This window comes from Macrobrachium nipponense, chromosome 19, assembly GCF_015104395.2.
Source record: "Macrobrachium nipponense isolate FS-2020 chromosome 19, ASM1510439v2, whole genome shotgun sequence".
Classification (NCBI taxonomy): domain Eukaryota; kingdom Metazoa; phylum Arthropoda; class Malacostraca; order Decapoda; family Palaemonidae; genus Macrobrachium; species Macrobrachium nipponense.
Genome location: NC_061088.1, coordinates 2996646 through 3019670, shown reverse-complemented (window position 1 = coordinate 3019670; position 23025 = coordinate 2996646). Strand labels below are relative to the sequence as shown.

The 23025-nt window shown below is 36.5% G+C and overlaps 1 protein-coding gene and 1 long non-coding RNA gene across 2 annotated transcripts; both read right to left on the bottom strand.

Moving 5' to 3' along the window:
- Window positions 1–2857: 2857 nt before the first annotated feature.
- Window positions 2858–4313, bottom strand: LOC135212364 (uncharacterized). Its single transcript, XR_010313894.1, has 2 exons — window positions 4061–4313; window positions 2858–3721 (listed from the first exon to the last, which is right to left on the bottom strand). It is a non-coding gene; the product is annotated as an uncharacterized LOC135212364 (long non-coding RNA).
- A 4817-nt stretch (window positions 4314–9130) lies between these two features.
- LOC135213660 (uncharacterized) lies at window positions 9131–21992 on the bottom strand. Its single transcript, XM_064247722.1, has 5 exons — window positions 21837–21992; window positions 14292–14388; window positions 12583–13379; window positions 11126–11296; window positions 9131–10076 (listed from the first exon to the last, which is right to left on the bottom strand). The coding sequence occupies exons 2-5, from the start codon at window positions 14368–14370 to the stop codon at window positions 9765–9767; spliced, it is 1359 nt and encodes a 452-aa protein (XP_064103792.1). The 5' UTR covers window positions 14371–14388; window positions 21837–21992; the 3' UTR covers window positions 9131–9764.
- Window positions 21993–23025: the final 1033 nt, after the last annotated feature.

Below are 23025 nucleotides of genomic sequence, written 5' to 3'. Positions count from 1 at the left end.
ATCTCTTTATTAGTTTTGCTGTTAACAGCTTCATTATAGCTTATTTTATTGTTGTTCTTCTTCCTTATCAATCACCTCCACATTTCCGAGCCACAAAGTTCTTGGGGCGTCTTTCTCCATTATCCGGGTGGTCTAATTATATCCCCTTTCTCGGTAGGGGAGTTAGTGCCTTCTGTGCACCTCACTCTGTGCACCGTAGGCATTACGTAAAATTCTTTGCAACTTCCCGTCGGACTTCTTTCATCCCTTTTACAATACCTCCATTCATATTCTCCTTCGTGCTTCGTAGTACTTTCCACCTACTCCTTTACAATCGTTTTCCTCCTGTTAAACATCTAGTTATTGCTATTATCACGACTTTAAAACATTCATTACTCTTTATTTGTCTGTCAGCGCTGAATGACCTCACATGTCCCAGCGCTTGGCCTATGGTTGACATTTTATATTCCAATTTATTTTTTCTTATTTGTACTTGGCCCTGTACTGAATAGTGCATACGCTGCTTAAGAAGACCCACTAGAAATATTTCTGATTCTTATTGTTTACTAATCTATTTTTTATTTTTGTTTTTTTCGTTTGTTCGGGGAGTGAGCCTGCAAACTATTTTGTTGTTGTTTTTGTTTGGGGATGTTTTGCGTTGAGTTCAAGGTACAGGAATTTTAGGAAAGGGTAGTTATGATTTATTTATTAGAATGCGAAGGGTAAAAAATGAATAATGCGCATGTTGAACAGTACAGAAAATTCATTTTTGATAAAATACATCGTATTTATTTCAAATTCCGTTGGTGAAACAACGCTCTATTCGACAGTAGATTTAAACACGAGCCGCGAGGAAGCTGTAAGTCGGATCAAACCTTGCTTTATCTTGTTTTAATTTAATTTTGTTTTTTTTATTTTTATTAGTTTTATTAATGTTAGTCGTTGATTTCAGTGGCTCTTAGTTTTTCCATATTTTGTAGTTTTGTATTTTTGATTAGTTTTATTGATGTTAGGCCTTGATTTCAGCGACTTATACTTTTTAAATTTTGTAGTTTTGTATTTTTGATTAGTTTTATTGATGTTACGTCTTGATTTCAGTGGCTCTTAATTTTTTTTTATTTTTGTAGTTTTGTATTTTTGACCAGTTTCATTAATGTCAGTCGTTAAATTTCACTGGCCCTGAAACCAAACTTTAAAAATTCTTGTAACTCGTTTGAGAGTTTTTCTCTGAATATGAAAATCAATCGGTTACTATTCGTAAAAAGACTCGGATGGATCGACCTTCTTGGGTTGTAAGATTTCCTTGCATTGCTTCGTTATCTGGTATCGTTATCTCTTATCTCTACTATTCCCCTTTGCCGTGATAACGGGTAGTAGGTACCTCGATAGTGGCAGTTAGTCCTGCCAAGAATAGTCTGATGATAGATATACTTATATATATATATATATATATATATATATATATATATATATATATAGATATATATTTGGATTAAAGAAAACCACCAATTCATTTATTGCCTGAAGTCTATCAAAATGTTTTGCTATATAGTATGCATACATGTATCCATACAGACCATACGTAGGGATGTGTCTATGTTGTGTTTTATTACAATCGTTATCAATATTGAAAGTAATGTGTTTGTGTGTGTGCGAATGAAATGGCAGAAGTGTTTTTTTTTAATACACAGACACAGACATACACACACATGTATATGTATATGATATATATATATATATATATATATATATATATATATATATATATATATATATATATATATATATACTCAAATTATTACGAATACATTTCCAATTTAAAACGAGCATGCGTGTGCAAAACCGCACCTTAAGCTTATCTTTTTTCTCTCTCTCTCTCCTCCCTCCCTCTTCCCTTCCCTCTTCTTCCCTCCCTCCCCCACCTCCATCGATAACGCCAACGGTACAAAGGAAGACTTATTTCTTATCAGCTAGGAAATACTTCTCTGTGAACGTGTCACTGGGCGGAGTTTCGTGACGGATGGGTAGGAGGTGGGGTGGTTATTCCATTAAATTTCATAGATATGATGGATTATTGGCTCAGGTTAAAAGAAGGTTTGTGACCTCAGAACTCAGTCGAAATAATACGTAGATTTTGTGCTTGTATTCCCAAAAATATGTATGGCAGCTGAATTTCTTAGTTACATCGTACTGATAACATGTCAAGAACATTGGTGAATGTTAGTCAGTACATATATATATATATATAATATATATATATATATATATATATATATATCTATATATATATATATATATATGATATATATCCTATTTTGTTGTTTAGAACAATGCATGCATCAGTACATTACCCTGAAGTACTGCACTATGGGGTCATTGCATTAAGCAAAGCCAAATAGCAAAATTGAAATGTTATAAAGATAAGATGAACATTTCCGAAAACTAAAACAAAAAAGTCTATTCATTGCTGTGAAGAAAAGAAAAAAATATTAGCCACAATTTATTTATCTATTTATTTATTTTGCATCGTGCAAAATTAGATTAAATATTTTTCCCAGATGAGATGTAGTTAAATGTAGTATAAAAACAATTAAAAAATGTTTTTTCGGGACAATCGAGTTTTCTGTACAGCTGTGGTCCATAAAACTTTCAGTTATGGCGCAGTGGTGGCCTGTCATCTAGCGTGGGGAGACGCACTATCATGGATAAATTTAACCTTAAATAAAATAGAAAAAAACTACCAAGGCTAGAGGGCTGCAATTCGGTATGTTTGATGATTGGAGGGTGGACGATCACCATACCAATTTGCAGCCCTCTAGCCTCAGTAGTTATTAAGATCTAAGGGCGGACAGAAAAAGTGTGGACAGACAGACAGCCATCTCAATAGTTTTTTATTACAGAAACCTCAGAAGTAACAACAAATTTCATGATCATCTTTTTAAAGTTAATCTTCATAACAGGATACACATCTTGGTGTTATTTTCATGTCATTGCAATATATGCTAATATATTCATGAGAATGAAATAACAAGAATGATAAAAGAATGAGATATCAAAATGACTCGAGTTCAAGTTACTCGAGAACAACAATGTCTTTACTTTAAGATGAAAAAAAAATTCAAAAATATGTTAGAGGCAGATGAGTAATGTTAATTAATTCTATGCATTGAACCGATATAATTGTTTTCTCGTATAGGTAGGAGCTAAGACGAGAGATCGTATCATCTTGACCTAATTTTTTAAATAATGCTGGCTAAATTCCAAGAATGGCTTGAAGTTATGGCCTGTCCACACTAGCGGGCATGCCCGTCCGGTACTTCCAGCTGTTTAGGTTTTCTCTCGCTTCTGAAGCAGTGTTACCAGACAATTGCATCCTTCTGGCTCCATACTATGTCGGTCAGTATAGTGGAACGGGTTACGGGAACACTGTTTGCCCGTTGGGCAGTGCCCGCTAGTGTGGGCAGGGCTTAAAGACATATTGATACAAATATATATGATGCATTAACAATATAATGTAATTACAAGTGAATTAGATTTTGACTGTACATAAGTATGTATCAAAACGTAATAGGTAGTACAGGTATATTCATTACAAAACGTATTTCTGTTTGCCATCTTTGGCCATCTTGTAATAATTAGTATCACTGAAGACAAGGACTTAAATTGATGTGGGGTGGTATTCATTGGTCCAGGTCAAACTTAGAGGTCACAGGTCTCATCATCAGCTGTTATGAGTGGAATCCTATAAGTAACAGAAATTTTATAACCGTCAAAATCATGTCAATATTTTAAAAAAATAATATCCACCCATTTAATTTCGATGACACTTAGTTTCTGCTAAGAAATGCAACTGCTTTCTACTGGGAAATGTAACACACAATAAGTATCGTTAAAATCTCTTTTTATTGCAAAGCTGAAAAACTATTGGACTAAGAGTACAAAGAATAAAGATTCACAAATCGTGAAACTTACAGTAGAAAAACCACACTAAAGAAACTTTAAAACATAATTGAAAACCTAATATATAAACTTTTAAAAATATATATAATGGCAGTAATAATATTGGAACTTTTTAATATACCAAACTCTATGGAGGTAAGAACTGAGTGACATTCTCAGTTCTCAAGAGGACATCAGCTTAAGGGGGAAATGCACAGCGGGCAGACACTGTTACCAATTCTGTGAGTGGATGGCAATCGCGAGTGTGGTCCAAGTCATAAGTTCGCCTGCCTGTGATTACTGCCTGCTTTGGATTGTTTGATCTGGTAACACTGTTAAAAAGCAAGAGAATTACGGGGCTTTAGTCTATATATAAGATAGTGGAAGAGGTTTGGGCCGTCTGGCTGTTTAGGGAAGAAACAAGCTGCTTGATAGTTGAAAGATTCCAGAATGGGAGAGAGAGAGAGAGAGAGAGTTGCCATTGGGTGCTTGGGCAATGATATTAAATCTCCATAAGACAATGATGTCTTTTTGTTTCCAATTGACATCCAGTTCAGCGACGAACTCCAACATGAGAATCAGCTTTGACTGAGTAATGTGTATATATATATACATACACATATAGGTACGGGGATACGGAAGGACATGGCACATTACATGATTCTTTATTGCTAGCGACGTTTCGAGACAAAGTCCCATCTTCAGGCTAAAGGCAAGAAATAAATATTACATCAATACAAAACAATTAGAAATGTTAACGTAATATTATTATAAATTAAAGTATTTCTAAGTAAAATTACGAATTGAAAGATCTCAAAGAATGAGTATTACATCAATACATAACATATTCAAGAAAAGGAAATGTAAAATCATAAAAAATTAAAATATTTCTAAGTAAAATTACGAATAAAAACATAATATATTTATATATATATTATGTTTTTATTCGTAATTTTACTTAGAAATATTTTAATTATATATATATGTATATTAAAATTGAGGAAAATACCTTGCTCAAGCAGAGTCCCGCCGTTCCGTGTCAGGACGGTGGAAAAAAGTCAAGAAGAGGCAAAGAACAAAGTGACGTGGCTTTATGCTATATACAAAGGTACTGAGGTAGTATGGTTGTTAAGTGAAGGTCCCAGTTTCTTAATTGCCAAACTTTCAAGAACGAGGAGGTGGTGTTCATATGGTGACGTCATAATGACCTTAAAGTTGTTATAATTTATCTCTGCCTTACAGATTCTGGCGTGATTCCTAATATTTGATTGTTCAGGGGTGGATAATTTGCTGCCCGTTAGGTAACTTACACCTCTATGAGCATCACATCTCACTTTGAGCAATCGACACGTACTTCCTACGTAAGTCTGCTGATTACATCGGCAGCAATCAAATAAATACACTACACCGGATTGCATCAAGCAGGGCAATTTCTCTTTGTGTTTTAGGAAGCTACCAATATTTCTGCGATTTATGCAAGTAAATCTGGTATCAACTGCTGGATAATGGCGGTTTAGAATTTTCTTAAGAGAGGGAAAAAACTTCCTATCATGTATATAAGGTATTTTAATACAGTATCTAAATTTCTGTGCTAAATGGACTGGACTAGGTGGACGAAAAAAGTTATTGATGGTATTTTTGACGTATTTAAAAAAATAGCCCCGATGGGTAACAATTGCTGTTGAAAAATCCCTCAAGAAATATTATTTCGTCATGGAATAATTTCCAACTTGGTGTTAGGTTTATAGCTCTGTGGAGGAGCGTTGATAAAGAATTTAATTTAAAATTATAAAAACAAAAACAGTAGAAATTCAAGCCAAGACCAGTAAAAGTAGGTTTCTTGTAGATTCCTATATTAAAACAGTTATCTTTACGAACTACCATTGTGTCTAAAAAAGCTAATTGTCCATGTTCTTCTAATTCACAGGTAAATTTAATATTTTGATGTTTGGAGTTAGCATATTGTAAAAATGAGTCGCTATGATGCCTATCTTTAAAAAAACAAAAGTTTCATCTACATACCTTCGATAAAAAAGTGGTTTAAAAGACGGAGGGCAATTGTCCAGCAGTTCCCTTTCAAATTTGAGCATAAAAATATTGGCGAATGTACAACTAAGGGGATTCCCCATACCTACACCCTCTATTTGCAAATAAACCTGTCCATTAAAAATGAAAGCAGTGTCCAGCACTGCTAATTCTAACAATTTTCTAAAATCATCACGTTTAAAGCCACTATATGTAGCATCGTCTTCTGTAAAAATAGTATCTAAAATAAAGATGATGGTTTCCTCCACAGGTATATTAGTGAAAAATGCTTCCACGTCGAGGGTGTAGGTATGGGGAATCCCCTAAGTTATACATTCGCCAATATTTTTATGCTCACATTTGAAAGGAAACTGCTGTACAATTGCCCTTCGTCTTTTAAACCACCTCCTCGTTCTTGAAAGTTTGGCATTTAAGAAACTGGTACCTTTACTTAACAACCATACTACCTCAGTACCTTTGTATATAGCATAAAGCCACGTCACTTTGTTCTTTGCCTCTTCTTGACTTTTTCTTTTCCACCGTCCTGACACGGAACGGTGGGACTCTGCTTGAGCACGGTATTTTCCTCATTTTTGAATATATATATATATATATATATATATATATATATATATATATATATATATATATATATATAGAATATGTTTTTATTCGTAATTTACTTAGAAATATTTTATTTTTTATGAATTTACATTTCCTTTTCTTGAATATATTATGTATTGATGTAATACTCATTCTTTGAGATTTTTTAATTCGTAATTTTACTTAGAAATACTTTAATTTATAATAATATTCCGTTAACATTCCTAATTGTTTTGTATTGATGTAATATTTATTTCTTGCCTTTAGCCTGAAGATGGGACTTTGTCTCGAAGCGTCGCTAGCAATAAAGAATCATGTAATGTGCCATGTCCTTCCGTATCCCAGTACCTATTTCATCGAGGATTAGCCTACCAGTGATGAAGAATACACACACACACACACACATATATATATATATATACATATATATATATTATATATATATATATATATATAATATATATAATTATATACATGCAATGACATGGCAGGGTTTCATGCAATTGAACAGGTCATGGTAGAGTGATAATTCTGGTGATAAGGAGCATTGTTTACCAGAATAATCACCATTAATGGAACAAAGATAAATACATGGAGAGCTTGTATGTGAATTGGTTCTATTGAAATCATCAGTCTTCCATACTGAATCAAATACTATAATATTATATGAAATCACTGTATACGAATTGGATTTCTGCCTCTAAAATATTTTTAGTGATCTTGAATTTTTAATTCAAGTTCACTCTGAAAACTAACTTTAAAAAGACTTATTTCCGTAATAGCTCACATACTAAGAACTTATATTCATCGTAAAAACTAAGTGCCTTCGTAATTTAACTGATAGTCAAGAGATTACGAATATACAATTCTCAGTAAAAAAAAAAAAAAAAAAAAAAAAAAAACATTAAAATGTGATAAGGTATTGGGTAGGCTCTGTCATAATTTGCCTTTTGCGTCAAGAAATGCCACATGAATACTGTGCCCAAGTGTGACGATAGAAGAGATAAAATTCCAATTTCCTTGGTCATGCGGCTTTTAGTATTTAATCAGTGAGTCTTACAAACTGATAATTGCTGTGACGGAGTGAAACAGGTTAGGTTGGACATGGCAGTCTGGTGTCATAGCTTTACTTTTCCACGTTTTCTTTAAATTTCTCTTGAATAATTTTCACGTTTTCTGTTTGAGAAACTTTTCATTGCTCGATTTATCTATGATTTTAATGATTAATTTTTAATCAGCGAGTCTTACAAAGTACAAACTGATAATGGCTGGGACTGAGTAGTGACAATCTATAGAATCAATTGGGTTGTAAACAGTTGAGTCTGGCTTCTAAACCTGACTTATTTACGTTTTCTTTGAAGATCTTCTAAATCATTTTCACGTTTTCTGTTTGAAACCCTTCCTGTTTCTCGATTTCTTTCGAGTTTAGACAACTCAAAATGATTTGAATGTTCAATATTTCAACCTTTTCTTATAAATAACATTATCTACTAAAATCCATCGCGTGCAGAATGTTTTTATTGTAATGCGAGGCACTCACATGACATTGCTATGCTTTAAGGAAACCTTATTATTGGTCGATTTATCGAAGCAACTTTGTGATTATAATGTGCAATATCCCGTTTTCTATTCGTTGACTTTACCGACCTCATTCATATACAGTATGTTTTATTATAATCTTATATCTTATATATATATATATATATGATATATATATATATATATATATATATATATATATATATATATATCTATATATATATATATAATTCAAACAGAATAATACCTGCTACTGTTGAATATACTGACCTTTGAAGAAAAAAAAGTTAATTTAAGGTAATGAACGGATGAAAATGTAGAGAGAGAGAGAGAGAGAGAGAGAGAGAGCTACTTATTGTTTAAGACATATCTCGATTATGGACGAACGAGGTGGTCTATAAGCATGGAAAAGTATTGCAGGTTACAAGGTTCCTGCTATGGACTTCTGGATCGAACCAACCAACCATTCCGAGCTGTATTCTCATACATATGAACACTAACGCTGGTATTGGTAGGTACCCTAGTACTCTTTTATATCAGTCATCCTATTCGACTGGTTGGTATTTATAGTGTGGGGTTCCTCCGGGATGCATCCTGCCTCCTTAGGAGTCCATCACTTTTCTCACTTTGTCTGCTGTTTCCACTAGCACGCTCTTCAGGACGAGTCTTGGAGTTACATCGGCTTCTAGGATTTCCTGGTTCCTTTTCAGGGACCTCGTGCCTAGTGTTCCCATGATTATCCTGCGTATTTCTATTTTCAGGTCTTGATACTTATTATTATTATTATTATTATTATTATTATTATTATTATTATTAATGAAAATGAGTAGTTAGCATTCATTGGTGAATTGTTTATTCAAGGGATTTGTTATTATTATTATTTGGTCAACTCGGTGTAAGTAAAGTTGTTGATTATTACAAGTTTATCAAGCCATAACCCTCCCCAAAGTGTATTACTTCATCACAAACACTTTTTTTACATCTGTTTCTTATATAGCTCAGGTCTTCCTTGGAGAGATTCCTGCTAGGTTAAGTCAAACCAGAATGCATACAAAAATCATGTATTTGAACTTTTGCTAATCCATTAAATACTCACACGTGCAGTTTTCTTTCGACAGGTGGGGTAAGTCCAACGTTTTTCGTAATGTCTAGACGCAAACTCACGCTGTTTGTTAACTTAACTGTCAAAAACGCAAGTATAAATCTATCACTGTAGTTAATTAAAGGCACAATCTGTCTTTGATCGATCTCAGGGCAATCGTGAAAATGCTGTATTCGTGGAACAGACATATAACTGTATAGTTATATTTGAAAGTATTCTGATCTGAAAAATATTTCTGTTGCATTCTGAATGCATATGAGTAGGGCTATACGATATACTTGATCATGAAAGTTGTTTAAATAGGAATGTGCATAAAATATATCTCTTAAAAAATAATCGTATTGGTAGCTTTACATATTTTAAAGAGCGACATATCTATAAAAATAATGCTATTAATATTTCTTTTTTTTTTCTTTGAGAGTGGGAAATTAAGCAACAAAGTAGGCCTAAAAACTTAATCAGCGATGATTAGGCGTTTTAAATCATTTGCACATTCGCGGAATAATAAAAGTAAGGTCTTAACCACTGTAGTTCGATTTCTGGTCCAATTTACGAAATCCTCCGACGGACCGGCGCTCTACAGATCGTATCTTCGAAGTCCGCCCGGAGCCGCTGCTCTCCTGATGTTGGCGGTTCGCCTCTCGAGAGAATACGGGTCGTAGTCGTCGCAATGACTTTTCGTAGGGGTACTTGGGCGACGATCCTTGCGTCTGTCCATCGAATCTACCTTAACGGAGCTGCCCCTGGTGGCACTGTCCTGGTAAAAGTTGCCTGAGTGCTGCCCGAACCTGGGTAGAACGGCAACCTTCGGGAGTTCCTCCTCAACGAACCCTTTGTTTACATTGCCTTCTTCTGCCGATGACGCGGCGGGAATTCTGGTCTCGTTCAGCTGGGTGGGAGGAGAGAATATAGTCTGATAACATCTCCGGATCTATATGATACTTAACGTACTGCAATTTCCGAAATCCTAAGAAATTTAGGTCCAGGTGAATTATATTTTGGAAATCGCTAACAGCAAACGTTGATTCAGTGCTAAAAATAAAGAAAAATAGGTACAAAGATAGGAGCTCGACTTGAAAGTCTCAAGGTACTCGTGACTGGAATGCGTTTGCAGTGTCGTTCAGTTTATACTATATATGAGACAGCTAAGGAATTAGAAGCACCTGCATAATATATAATATAGATCTGAGTGCGTGTGTGTGTGTGTGTGTGTGTGTAGATTTGTTGAACCAACTCTCCTTTATTGGAACTGAAGTGTGGATGATTTAGTGCGAATCAATGAGAGAAGGCAGATGCAGTAAATTGGATAATAATTTAACAAGTTCTATGATGAAAGATGAATTGAAAAACTGGATGTGTAAAGATATATTGAAATAGTAATAGGGTTAGAGTAGGTGACAAAATGGATCAGAAGAGTATTTTGAGAATGTTCGTCATGTGGAAATAACTGAGGAAGAAACGCTGGTGAAAAGGACTTATAAGGGTACACGATTTGGCAAAACCAAGAAGAGAGAGTAGAGGTGACTGGATTAATGTCAGTAAAGGCTGACAGGATACTGGTGAGGCTTTTCTGTGTAAGAATATGGAAGCTTTACGCACAGAGTTTCTCCAGTATGTGGAACCTCTTGATCTATTGGTTCTGATACTCCACTCTCCCGCTAGAGGGCCAGTGTTCGATTCCTAGCTTAGGAAAAGCGCCTTAGGCGCTCTACGGTAAATCGCTCTGTATTTCTGTTGACACAAACAGTTGCCTGGTAGTTAGCTGACTGTGATAGGACTTGTGATCGTGTCCAAAAATAAGTGTAGAAACCTGGAATAGCTCATATTGTGCAACTGTGTTCAATGGTTGGGACGTTTACCTGACCTAAGTACAGTCCAAAGCTCGATTTCAGAGCGATTTAGAATGTGTGTGTGTCTGTGTTTGTAAAGAATCCTTACCTTCCTCTGTTGCTCCTTCTTCTTACGCTGACTGCTCTGCATGGCGATGTAAACAGCGAGGACAAGGAAGCTGAGAAAGACCAGCCCACCGAGAACCCCCATCACGATGACCAGGGCGGGACCTTCATACGGGATCAAGTCGTCCACAGCGGCGATTGCGTTGGAAACTTCCTGTGGCCCAAAATAGACCAAATTTTAGTGTTTCGTTTTTGTTTTCTAGCAATAATCATAATAATAGTAACAATAAAGAATTCTAGATGCTAAAGGAATCGAAACGCTAAAATATTCTACATCTAAAGGCTTCTAGATGCTGGAAGATCTCAACTACAAGTTCAGGGTGTCTACATCATAAGGAATTCTGCGCCCAAAAGGATACCACAAATTGCCGAAGGAATCCACAATCTGTACAACTTAATTTTAAAGGATTTCTACAATGTAAGAAAAAAAAAGCACATGCATGTAGATTCTATGCCTATAGTCAAGGTACTGTATAGCAGTCACATGTCAAATCACTCTTTTTAATTAAGTGTTGTTTGATTAACTTTAAACAGAAAGTCTTTTGTGATTTACTAATGGTATTTCAGGTGCCACATTTGGCTAACTTGAGTTAGGTCTTAGCCTTATTGAACAGCATTTTTATCTATTTATCTGTCTGTCTATCAATTAGGATTATTTTTTATATTCATTCAAGTTCTTTCATTGTTACTCAACAATTGTACCTTCATATCCAAGTGCTTCTTCCTTTGGCAGTTTTATATTGTTTTCACCTGGTATTCAGTAATAATAATAATAATAACTAGCCTTGTAATTTTACCTTTATATAATAGAATTTAATTTTCATCAATAATAATCTAATGCGATCATTTAGAAATGAACACCAAGCCAATAGCAATTAAAAATGACCATATCATTTAAAGGAAATAAAGCCGTGAAGTTAGCACTATGGAATGTTCAGCAAAAGAAGAATATAAATATTTATTTAGAATTATAATTAAGTTGTACTAGAGTAGATTCACATCAACCGTGCATTTGATGTCCCTTACGACGCTCCTGATTGGCTGTTGATAAGCCAATCACAGGGCTGGAAACTCTGTCTCTCGAGAGTTCACATAGGCAGGATGTATACTTTTGAAAGACGGATCCCTCAGGAGAGGTGGAAGATAAATCCTACTCATATGAACTCTCGAGAGAGAGACAGAGTCTCCAGCCCTGTGATTGGCTTATCAACAGCCAATTAGGAGCGTCGTAAGGGACTGGCCTAGACATCAAATGCACGGTTGATGTGATTGTACTATAGTACTATTAGTAAGTCTTTCCTCCTCCTCCTCCTCCTCCTCCTCCTCCTCCTCCTCCTCCTCCAGCGCTGTTGGAGGCTCAAGCCCTCGACCATAAAATCTCACCTCATGCTCTTGCAACATAATTGTTTCGAGCTACAAATAAGTTAGATAGAAACTTACATCCCGAATGCGTTTAGTCTCGCTCTTGAAGGCTACAGCATTCAGATTGCTGAAGAATTTTCCGTCTGCTTCGTCGACTATCTCCTTCATCTCGGCGGAAGAATTTTTCAGTAGTATCAGTTGGTTTTCGGTGATGGTTCCATTGTTGATTTCGTCTACCACCCCTTCGACGACGTCTAGAACGTTGATCAGACGGCTACAGAGATCGCCTTCGCTTTCTTGGACGCAGATGGGTTCGGGAGATTTGGAATCGGCGGTGAAACTTCCTGATTCAACTTTGAGTTCAGATGCAACAGTGGTGGTGGTTGCAGTAGACTCAGGTGCAGTCGTAGTGGATTCTTGTGTGGTTGTTGTGGCCGCTGGTGTGGTTGTGGATTCTGGTGTGGTTGTTGTGGATTCTGGTGTGGTTGTTGTGGCCGTTGGTGTGGTTGTGGATTCTGGTGTGGTTGTTGTGGCCGTTGGTGTGGTTGTGGATTCTGGTGTGGTTGTTGCGGATTCTGGTGTGGTTGTTGTGGCCGTTGGTGTGGTTGTGGATTCTGGTGTGGTTGTTGTGGCCGCTGGTGTGGTTGTGGATTCTGGTATGGTTGTAGTAGACGCTGGTGCGGTTGATGTAGGCACTGGTATGGTTGTCGTAGATGGGATTGTAGATCCAGTTGCGGTTGTAGGTATCGTGGGATCGACAGTTGTGACTGTCGAAATCGTAGTAGAGTAGAAAGTGTCGAATTTATCTTCCAGTTCATCTAAAGAGTCTTGGATATTGAGCAGCTCACTCTTGATGTCCTTTAGAAGCTCCACGTCTGCGCAAAGATAATTTACATAACATATCAGAAAAGAAAACAGCCTCATTCACGCTTAACAATAAAACTACTGATTCTTGGATGAACCTTCCGTGAAACAAACTTCCATAACACTATACGTATGCAATTTATGTCTATAGCTCCCTCCTTCCATTGCACTCCACATCCACACTTCACTTCCATAGAGGAGAGTTGGTTCAACCATACCTGTACACATTCCAACCTTGGGGTGCATAGATACTCCAAATCTCCCCACAAGCTTTTCCATACATCTTACTGTATATATATATATATTATATATATATATATATATATATATATATATATATATATATATATATATATATATGTGTGTGTGTGTGTGTGTGTGTGTGTGTGTGTGTGTGTGTGTGTGTAGAGAGAGAGAGAGAGAGATTTTTACAAGCTAATGATAAGAGAATATGTTGAATTTAAACTGTTTTAATATATGCAATAGATATTCGGATCTAAGAAGAATGTAACTGTCTGAGTAAATAACGGCTCACTTTCTTGAGTACTTTTAAAAGAAGGACGATCACTGTAGCTGTAGATGGTTAACGGTGTATGTAAACGAGAGCATCTTATCACGAATGAAAGTTCATCAGAATGAAAGAAGTACCGTAATTCAGTTCATAGATAAGCATTCGATTGGACTTACAGTCGGAAATGGCTGCTTAAACAAATAATAATAATAATAATAAACAGTTCATAGATAACATACAGATTTATGTTCTGGCCGGGGAAACTAACCAAGATGGCGACCAGACTTGCTGTAAACAAATAAAATCAGCGACTGTCCGGCAGTTTAGTTGGATGACGACATGAAACTTAGATATAGAAGACATCGATTGCAAAGCCAAATTTTAAGAATATAGATTTGACAGGCCCACTCACCTTGTGCTGATACAGGAATTGTTGTGATGCATAGCAACACAAGAGTGACCCAAAGGGTTGCCATCGAAAGCGCCTTCATTTTAGTCTCTCTGTATTCCTGAAAAGAACAAAAGATGTTATCTATCTGAGGTGGTCAACATATCTTTTTTATGTAGTAATAAATATGTGTTAGAACTTTTATTTTCTGCAATATGCCAAGAGGTAGAGACCAAAGAATGTCAGTAGACAACGTATAGATAAGGAGTTCCTATCCTTATCTCAAGTTAGAGGTCGCATGAGTGGTCTTTCTTTCTTTTAGTCGTTCTTTTGATAGAGAGAGAGAGAGAGAGAGAGAAAGCAAAATTCCATGATGTGAATATAGTATACAGTATAAAGGGTTGATCAGACTAATCAAACTACGAATTTGACTTGCAGAAACAAAACAGGAATGAAATTAGGTTCCCTACTGATTTTAAATACATGGGAGGTAGGGGGATTAGTGCCATCAATGCACCTCAAGCGATGCACTATAAGTATTACTTAAGGTACTTTGCGGCGTCCTTTCGGCCTACAGCTGCAACCCATTTCGTTCCTTGTACTGCACCTCCGTTCATATTCTCTTTCCACCGTCTCTCAACAACTGTCAAACACTGCAACTGCGAGGTTTTGCTCCTGTTTAACCTTTAAAACCCTGAATACCTCATAGGTCCCAGCACTTGGCCATTGGCCTAAATTTTATATTCCAATTCCTGAAAAGGGGATATGGAATCATTCCATGTGCTAAATTAGTTTCATATAATATTCACGTATGTCAAGGGAAAATATATATTGACTAAAAAAAAATTCAAATCTTTACTTAAGATAAAAAGATAACAGCTAGAGATGGAATGTCGGTGAAAAGGCATTTTACTTTTATAACCCTCGGATTTACTCTGTCATTTCAGGATGCCATAAAAGAGCGGATTACGTCGGTTTTAAAGTCCCTGAGGAATTTAAAGGAGTATTACGTCAGAAACACGAGATGCTACGTAGAGGTATGAAGCAAATTCTTCATGTATGATCAACTTTCTATTCCATGTCTAGTAGAAGTGCTGGTGTCATTATGGTATTTTCTTGTTTTTCATTTGTATTATGACGTTCCTTTAGTTTATTTTATATTTGTACTATGACGTTCTTGTAGTTGATTTAATATTCTTATCATCACATTCTTTTCGTTAATTTTGAATTATTATTATGACATTCTTTTAGTTTATTTTAAATTTGTACTATGACGTTCTTTTAGTTTATTTAAAATTCGTATTATCACTTTTTTTTAAATTTTGAATTAGTATTATGAAGTTCTTTTAGTTTATTTTAGATTAGTATTATGGCGTTCTTTTAGTATATTCTAAATTATTGTTATCACGTTCTTTTAGAAGATGAGGACGAGAGATTTCAACTTCACAAACGACTCCTGGACATTGACTGGCTGCTTCATTTGGGAAGCCACGCTCTCTCCCTTGTAGCTACGCTTAGTCATGTGGCTACCCAATAAGTATACTATTCTCTTTAGACAGTGAAGAGATACAGAGGAAGGTAAAGAATTCCACAATCAGGTGATTAATGATGTATAATGATTTAATTATGATCTTACTTTGCATGTCATAATATCAAAGATTCTGTAACTGATGAGTCATGCCAAAGCGACTTCCACGCGCGGGGGGTGGGGGCGGGGGGAGGGAGACACGACCGGCACTGGGATTTCCCTGTATAAAGTATATTGCTTTCAAACAGTGTTACCAGATCAAACAGTCCAAGGCAGGCGGTAGGGGATGCAGGCAGGCGGACCTATGACTTGGATCACACCCGCGATCAAAATCCTCCCACAAAATTGGTAACAGTGTCTGCCGTGCATATGTGGAAGGGGATCAAGAAATAATCAAAATCTCAACAAGTGGTTATTACGTTACCAACTAGAAGATATTGCGTCATCAGCTAGAGATCGTTGCTTTATCATGTTAAAAAAAATAATAAGGGTGACTCACTTTTGCGCGAAAGAATTAGAGTTGCCTGATGAGCTATTTGAAATGGTTTCGTCTCATACTCTGAATGACAAATGACATGACTCAACTTTGTCTCCAGCTGTTGATTCGGTCCACTAAATCTTTTGAAATTCCTTAATCCACCGATATTACCTCCAACACGCCCCCCTCCCCCTCGCCACCCCCAGAAAAGAAAATCCAAGATTTCCCAGGAAATGTAATTTCGTCAAGCTGGTGTCATTAGTGTTACTCTTTTGAGCTCTTGTAATAAATAATCACCCTTTAGATTAGATATCTGGATGATGGATACCAGAGACCCTTTGTAGCAGTTAGATATTATAGATATTGGCGTCCCGATACGAGGTAGTATCAATGGCAATCCTTAAATGCTCTTAATGACCAAATACAAGGCGATAAACGATAATACAATAATTGTGTCAAATGAATAATTGATGACGTCATACTTTCAGTCTAGTAAGAAGACACTTTTTTTTTGTAAACAACACCCTCGTTATTGTTTCTGTATTTGTTTACATATAATCAAGCGTTCGTTGCATTTTGGCGGAAAGTCCTTAGCAAGTTTATGAATGACCTTTCGTGTTTCGTTTTCACAAATTAGAGCTTATTTTGAAAAATAATATTAAAGATATTAATGATATTATCTACTCGTTTGAGACATTGAGAAACTGCATCCAGACGGCTATTCTGTCATTTGAAGTTTGGAAAAGGTCTTCTCGAAGCACTAATAATAATAATAATAATAATAATAATAATAATAATAATAATAATAATAATAAAGTGAAGTTCAGCATACATTTCACCGCCCTCCTCAAAAGAGACTAATTTTTTTGGGGGGAAGAGCGTTGCTTCAGATCAAAGGAAACTTTCTCGAACATTGATATAGTTTAGGTAATTGTATCATACGTCCCAATTTTGCGTCAGCTATGTTGAAAATTCCCCCTATTTTTGCATCACCTTTAATTTAGAGGAATATCTCTGGCAATTACTTTCCATAAACATTATCATAATCTTCTTCTTCTTCTTCTTCTTCTTCTTATTATTATTATTATTATTATTATTATCATTATTATTATTATTATTATTATTATTATTATTAAGACAAGCCTGGAAGAACCGTAAGTTAGCAAAGGGGTATTCTTATGCTAAAATGCTCACAGATATATTACTACGGGCTGCTTTAGGAGCAAGTGCCCGTGCTGGCATAAGGCCAGCTTAATCTCAAACAACAACAGATATATTATTGATAAATAATATTCAGGTTCTAGGTGTTAACTTGAAAGTATGCAGAGCCGAGAAAGTAGGTTAATTTGGTTGTCATCAACTAATTTGTTATTGAAATAACATCGCGTTAACCAACATTTAGAAATCGCGAAGAGATGAAGTTTCAGTTCTGCTATCTAACACCTAAAAACTCTGGAACTCCCTCCCTGCTTTTGTTTTCCAAATTGTCATATCCCATTCTTTAAGGGATTTCTTAGGGACCAAGCCCTATTCTTTGGCCTATACAGAGTGAGAGAAGTTCAAAAGAAGCAGAGTACATCGATGTTTTTGTTATAGAATTACAAGTTCTTCAGGGAAAAACCATGAATTCATGATTCATGGTTAAGTTTAAAAGCCACACGCTAGTCCAAGAGCCAGGGGCGATTTGTTTGTTGGAGATGACCAGATTTATAATAGATATTGATTTTTTTTAAAGGCCTTACCTTGGGGCATTCAAAACTGCAACCCTTAAAGATTGGCAGTGGTGGGCTGAGATTTTATTATTGTCTCAAAATATGACACTTTGCACTGGTCGAAAGTTTGATAGAAGTACGTCACATTTGAATGCTAATATCTCAATCAATTTTTGATCGCACAAGAAACACCCATATATCAATATATTGGCAAACGACCGCAGAATCACCGGTCATTTTGTAATTAAAGTTGGTCTTAAACGTAGGTCACCAGGGGTCAAAAGGTCAAGAGTACCATTTATGAATAAATTCGTTTCTGGCCCGTGTAAACCACGAAATCCTGGGTTTACATTGGCAAAAACACAAGCTTCATAGAGATTTTGTAGACAGTAAGTTTTCAAAGCCAAATAGGTTATACTTTCAATGATGCAGAGGCTGTGGGGACAACTATGAATATGGCGTTATTCTGGAATTAAATAGTAAAAGTTCTTGTTTCCAACATTTGCATAATAATATCGTACTAAACTTTGCTTTGTTTTAGGATATATAATGAATAGGACTTATTTTACTCGTCGATTTTTATTTTTTATTTTGTTCAGCTAATTTTGACATATTCTGCATTGAATTATTTATTTCAGGGAACGTATTCTGTGACAGTCTTCAAGTTTGGTACGCTTTTGTAAGATATGGCCTTATTCCAATATTACATATGCCACTCTTTCATGCAGATGGTTTAAATTTTAGCAAGAAATTATTTCATAAGTAAGTAATACTTCCCTAACCTATTTCAAAGTACTCTCTTTGCCAAATAATTTACGAATATTTAGACAAGAAGTACACTGGTAATGAAAACTTTAATTTTTTTTAACGAGTTTAAGACACACCTGGAGAAAGAGAGATAAAAAATGAGGCGAGTATAAATGCATAGGACCAATATCCAATCTCATGACATCAGTTCAACAATGGCCAGATGGAAATAATTCACCAAGAATGTTGTAGTGAAATGTAAGAACATTTGTAGGTCTTCGCATATTTTCTGCATATAATTTCCTATATAACATCAAGACTATGCCGTCTTTAAAGTGCATATACTCCATCATGGAAGCGCAGACAATAAAGAAGAAGTTTAACAATTTAATGATGAAAAATGGAGAACGTTAAAGGCGGCAGCAGCAGCAGAATTCAGGCGCCAAAAGATTCAACAGTCTTCCAAGTACGAAAGCATCTGTGAGTCTTTGCCAGAATTGGCATCTTTGATTCATATCTTGTGTCACTGCGTCGCTATTATTGCAGATTGCTGGAGGAGGAAGAAGCAGCTGCAAAAAGGCATTGATGTTGTACTTCACACGTCAGGAAACGAAGGTGATAAGATTTGGGACAATTTTCCAACCAAAGTCAAGCTTTTTCGTCCAAGTAATCTCTTTCCCAGCTGCTTCTTCCTCTAGCAATCTGCCTCGTAGGGGGGGTAGTGCCGTCAGTGGGCCTCATGCGGTGCACTGTAGGCATTACTTAAGGTTCTTTGCAGCGTGCCTTCGGCCCCTAGCTGCAACCACTTTCGTTCCTTTTACTGTACCTCCTTTCATGTTCTTTTTCTTCATCTTTCTTTCCACCTTCTCCTAACACTTGATTCACAATGTAACTGCTTGGAGGTTTTCCTCCCGTTACACCTTTCAAACCTTTTACTGGTAATTTCCATTTCAGCGCTGAATGACCTCATAGGTCCCAGTGCTTGGCTTTTGGGCTAAATTCTATATTCAACTCAACTCAACTCTAGCAATCTGCAATAATGGCAATGCATTGACACAACATATTCAGGACGACTGTTCTCTATTACTGAAGACTTGGACTACATGGACAAGACTTGTTTTTTTTTATAATTCTTCAAGCAACGGCAAATACCTGTTTGATCTGTTACATCTATATGACCTCGACTTTGACCTCCCTCTGGAAATCATCTACATTAATGTGGTGTGCCTGTCAAATATTGAAGCCTCTGTTCCATATAGTTAATGTTATGATCAATGTTACATTTCAATTTGATACCATTACCCATAGAATCTTCAAGTCTTTATCTTCGAAATCATTAGAATTGGAGTACTTTAAAAACTGTAAATGACGCACTGACGCATGATTGGCTGAACAGATAGACGAACAAACAGTCTGTGGCTCAGCCAGTATCAGAAGCGTTAGGCTTAGGCTGTTAAACAGACACAATTACCCTACCTATCTTATCAGAGGACCCTCGGTAAACTATACTCTGTTTTTTTCCATCTGTCCATCCGCCTGTGGTGTTTTCGCATGGTAACACTGCGTCTCGGGCTTTAAATAGTTACGCCATGTGTAAGTTTTAGGTAAATAAAAGGATATCTGTGTGTACATTTGCAACTGGAAAGTGTTTTGATAATTTACTGTATGCGAATTACACCGTTAATATTCGAAATAGGATATTATTTAAAGCTCGGGAAGCAGTGTTACCATGCGCAAACACCACAGGCAGATGGACAGATGGAAAAAACAGTATAATCACCTGGCGAAGTCAAACCTTAACGTTTCACGGAGAGAAAAGTCTTCGTGGATGACTATTTTCTCTTCTTGATAGTTAGAAAATGAGCTGAGCTGTCAAGTGAGGGAAGAGAATATCAAAGTAGTTGGAAAAATACAAAGTGCTGCTTACTTATCAACGAAATTAAGAAGCTTACTTTGAAATACTTAAGACTGACAAGTAGCTTCAAGCAGACTAGATAAATCATATGTTGAGAAAACGCAAGCATAACGATAGATATCAGTTGTCTGCCATATTATGGAAGGGAATATAGAATTGAGGCCAAAGGCCGAGCGCTGCGACCTATGAGGTCATTCAGCACTGAAGCGGAGATTGAAAGTGGACAGGTCTGAAAGTTGCAACAGGAGGCAAACCTCAAAGCAGTTGCTTTATGAAACAAGTGTTAGGAGATGGAAGAAAGAGAACATGAAAGGAGGTATGGTAAAATAAATGAAACGGTTTGCAACTAGGGAACGGTGGGACACTGCAAAGAACCTTAAGTAATGCCTACAGTGCACCACGTGAGGCCCACCGACGACACTACCCCTTTACGGAGTCTGCCAACGTATACAGTAACTTATTCACTGGACCGAATTATCGATCACTAAATTTGGGTAGCATTGTTCCAGCGACTGTCTGTGACTCTGGTTAGTACTTGGATAGGTGACCAGCAATGAACACTAGATGCAGCTCCGGCCGATCATCTGAAACTATTGACAGACATCCGGGGTCTGGTGGGAGTAGGGCAAATAGTCACAATGAGACCTGAAAGCTGAGGTGATAGTTATTGATATCGTCTTAGTTTATTGCGTCCTTACTCGTGGAGGGGGAGGGGGGGACTGCAGCAGGTGCAGATCTTCAGATTTTCAGCAAGTATCTGTGGATAAGGTTGCATGCCCATACCTTTCACCACTGTGACACGATCAGCCACATTCAACCAACTATCAGGTACGTAATCTACTGCCTAAGTCAACTAAAGAGACGGACTTGGATAATTCCTCTTTGTCTAATCCTAAACCACATCCTACACACGTACACACACGCACACACACATATATGTGTGTGTGTGGATAACTTTATATATATGAATAACGACAATAAACTAGAAAAATGAAACTAGATTCTCCAAACTTGATAAAAATAAGATAGATTTTTACCGAAACAAAAGAACAATGGAATGACTCAACAGAAGAAGAAGAAGAAGAAGAAAACAGAGCGCTGAAGAAGAAGAAAAAGAAGAAGAACGCAAGAACGCCACTAAGCGAAAACCACAACAATAACAACAAAAACAGCGAGAACACTACCATACCTCCTTGCACAACGCCTGAGCGAAGTCGATCCTTGCCTCCTTCTGTCCGCAGAGACCCCGAGTCCCACAAGGTCCGCCTTATGTTTCGAAGCGGAGCCTCCAGTCAGCCCTACACTAGAGTGAACACACAAGCTTACCCAATGTCTTTACGACCGCGTATCGCAGCCCTTATCGGACACACCTGTTCTCTTATCTATGGGTCTGGCTGAGAATTCAGACAGCGACAGAAATCGGAAACGATAAGAAGGAAACTACTTTCGGGTATGTCACAGAATAAAGGATATATATAGTACAGATTGGATCGTGACATTGTTCGTCTGATTTGCATCTGAAGTAAGGGATTTGTTTAATTCCGCTATGACGTGTTCGTGTGTTTGTGCCTGTGTTTGTGTAGTTTTCATCAAGAGTTTCTGATAGCGGTAATGATAGGCCTATGGACAATATAAAGTAGGCAAGATTTAAGTGTGGCTATGATTGCTGTTGTTCGAGAATAGTGCATATCCAGTTCCCATTTGAGGAAGGTCAAATCTCCTTGATTAAGAAATCAGTAGCAAAAACTATATATATATATATATATATATATATATATATATATATATATATATATATATATATATATATATATATATGATATATATGTATGCTTAAAAAATCACAGTAGATGCACGTGACTTCATTACATAAGCGAATACCACAGGAAAATGATAGGCAGAACGATGATAGGCAGACAGTGTCTTTAGTAATAATCTTCTTCCCAGCTTGTTCCCATTATATGGGGTCGCCGTTTAGGATGAGCCGTTGCCATCTATTTCTATCCTGCGCTTCTGCCCCATCAATTCCCTTCTCATGTAAGTCTCCTCTCACACAGTCCTTCCATCTCTTTCTTGGTCTCCCTCTTCTTCTTCTTCCTTGCACCTCCACCCCCATAGTATGTCTCCCAGCGTGGTCCTCATCTCTCCTCAACAGGTGTCCATACCATCTCAGCCTCCCCTCCTGCAGTTTCTTTGATACTTCCACCACCTTTATTTCAGCTCAGGGCCATATACATGGAATATACAAAATACAGTCAGTAACATACACAATCTAGATACATGAGAATAATCCGCTTGGATTTCTGCCTATCATTTTCCTGTGGTATATATATATATATTATAATATATATTATGTATATAATATATATATATATAGA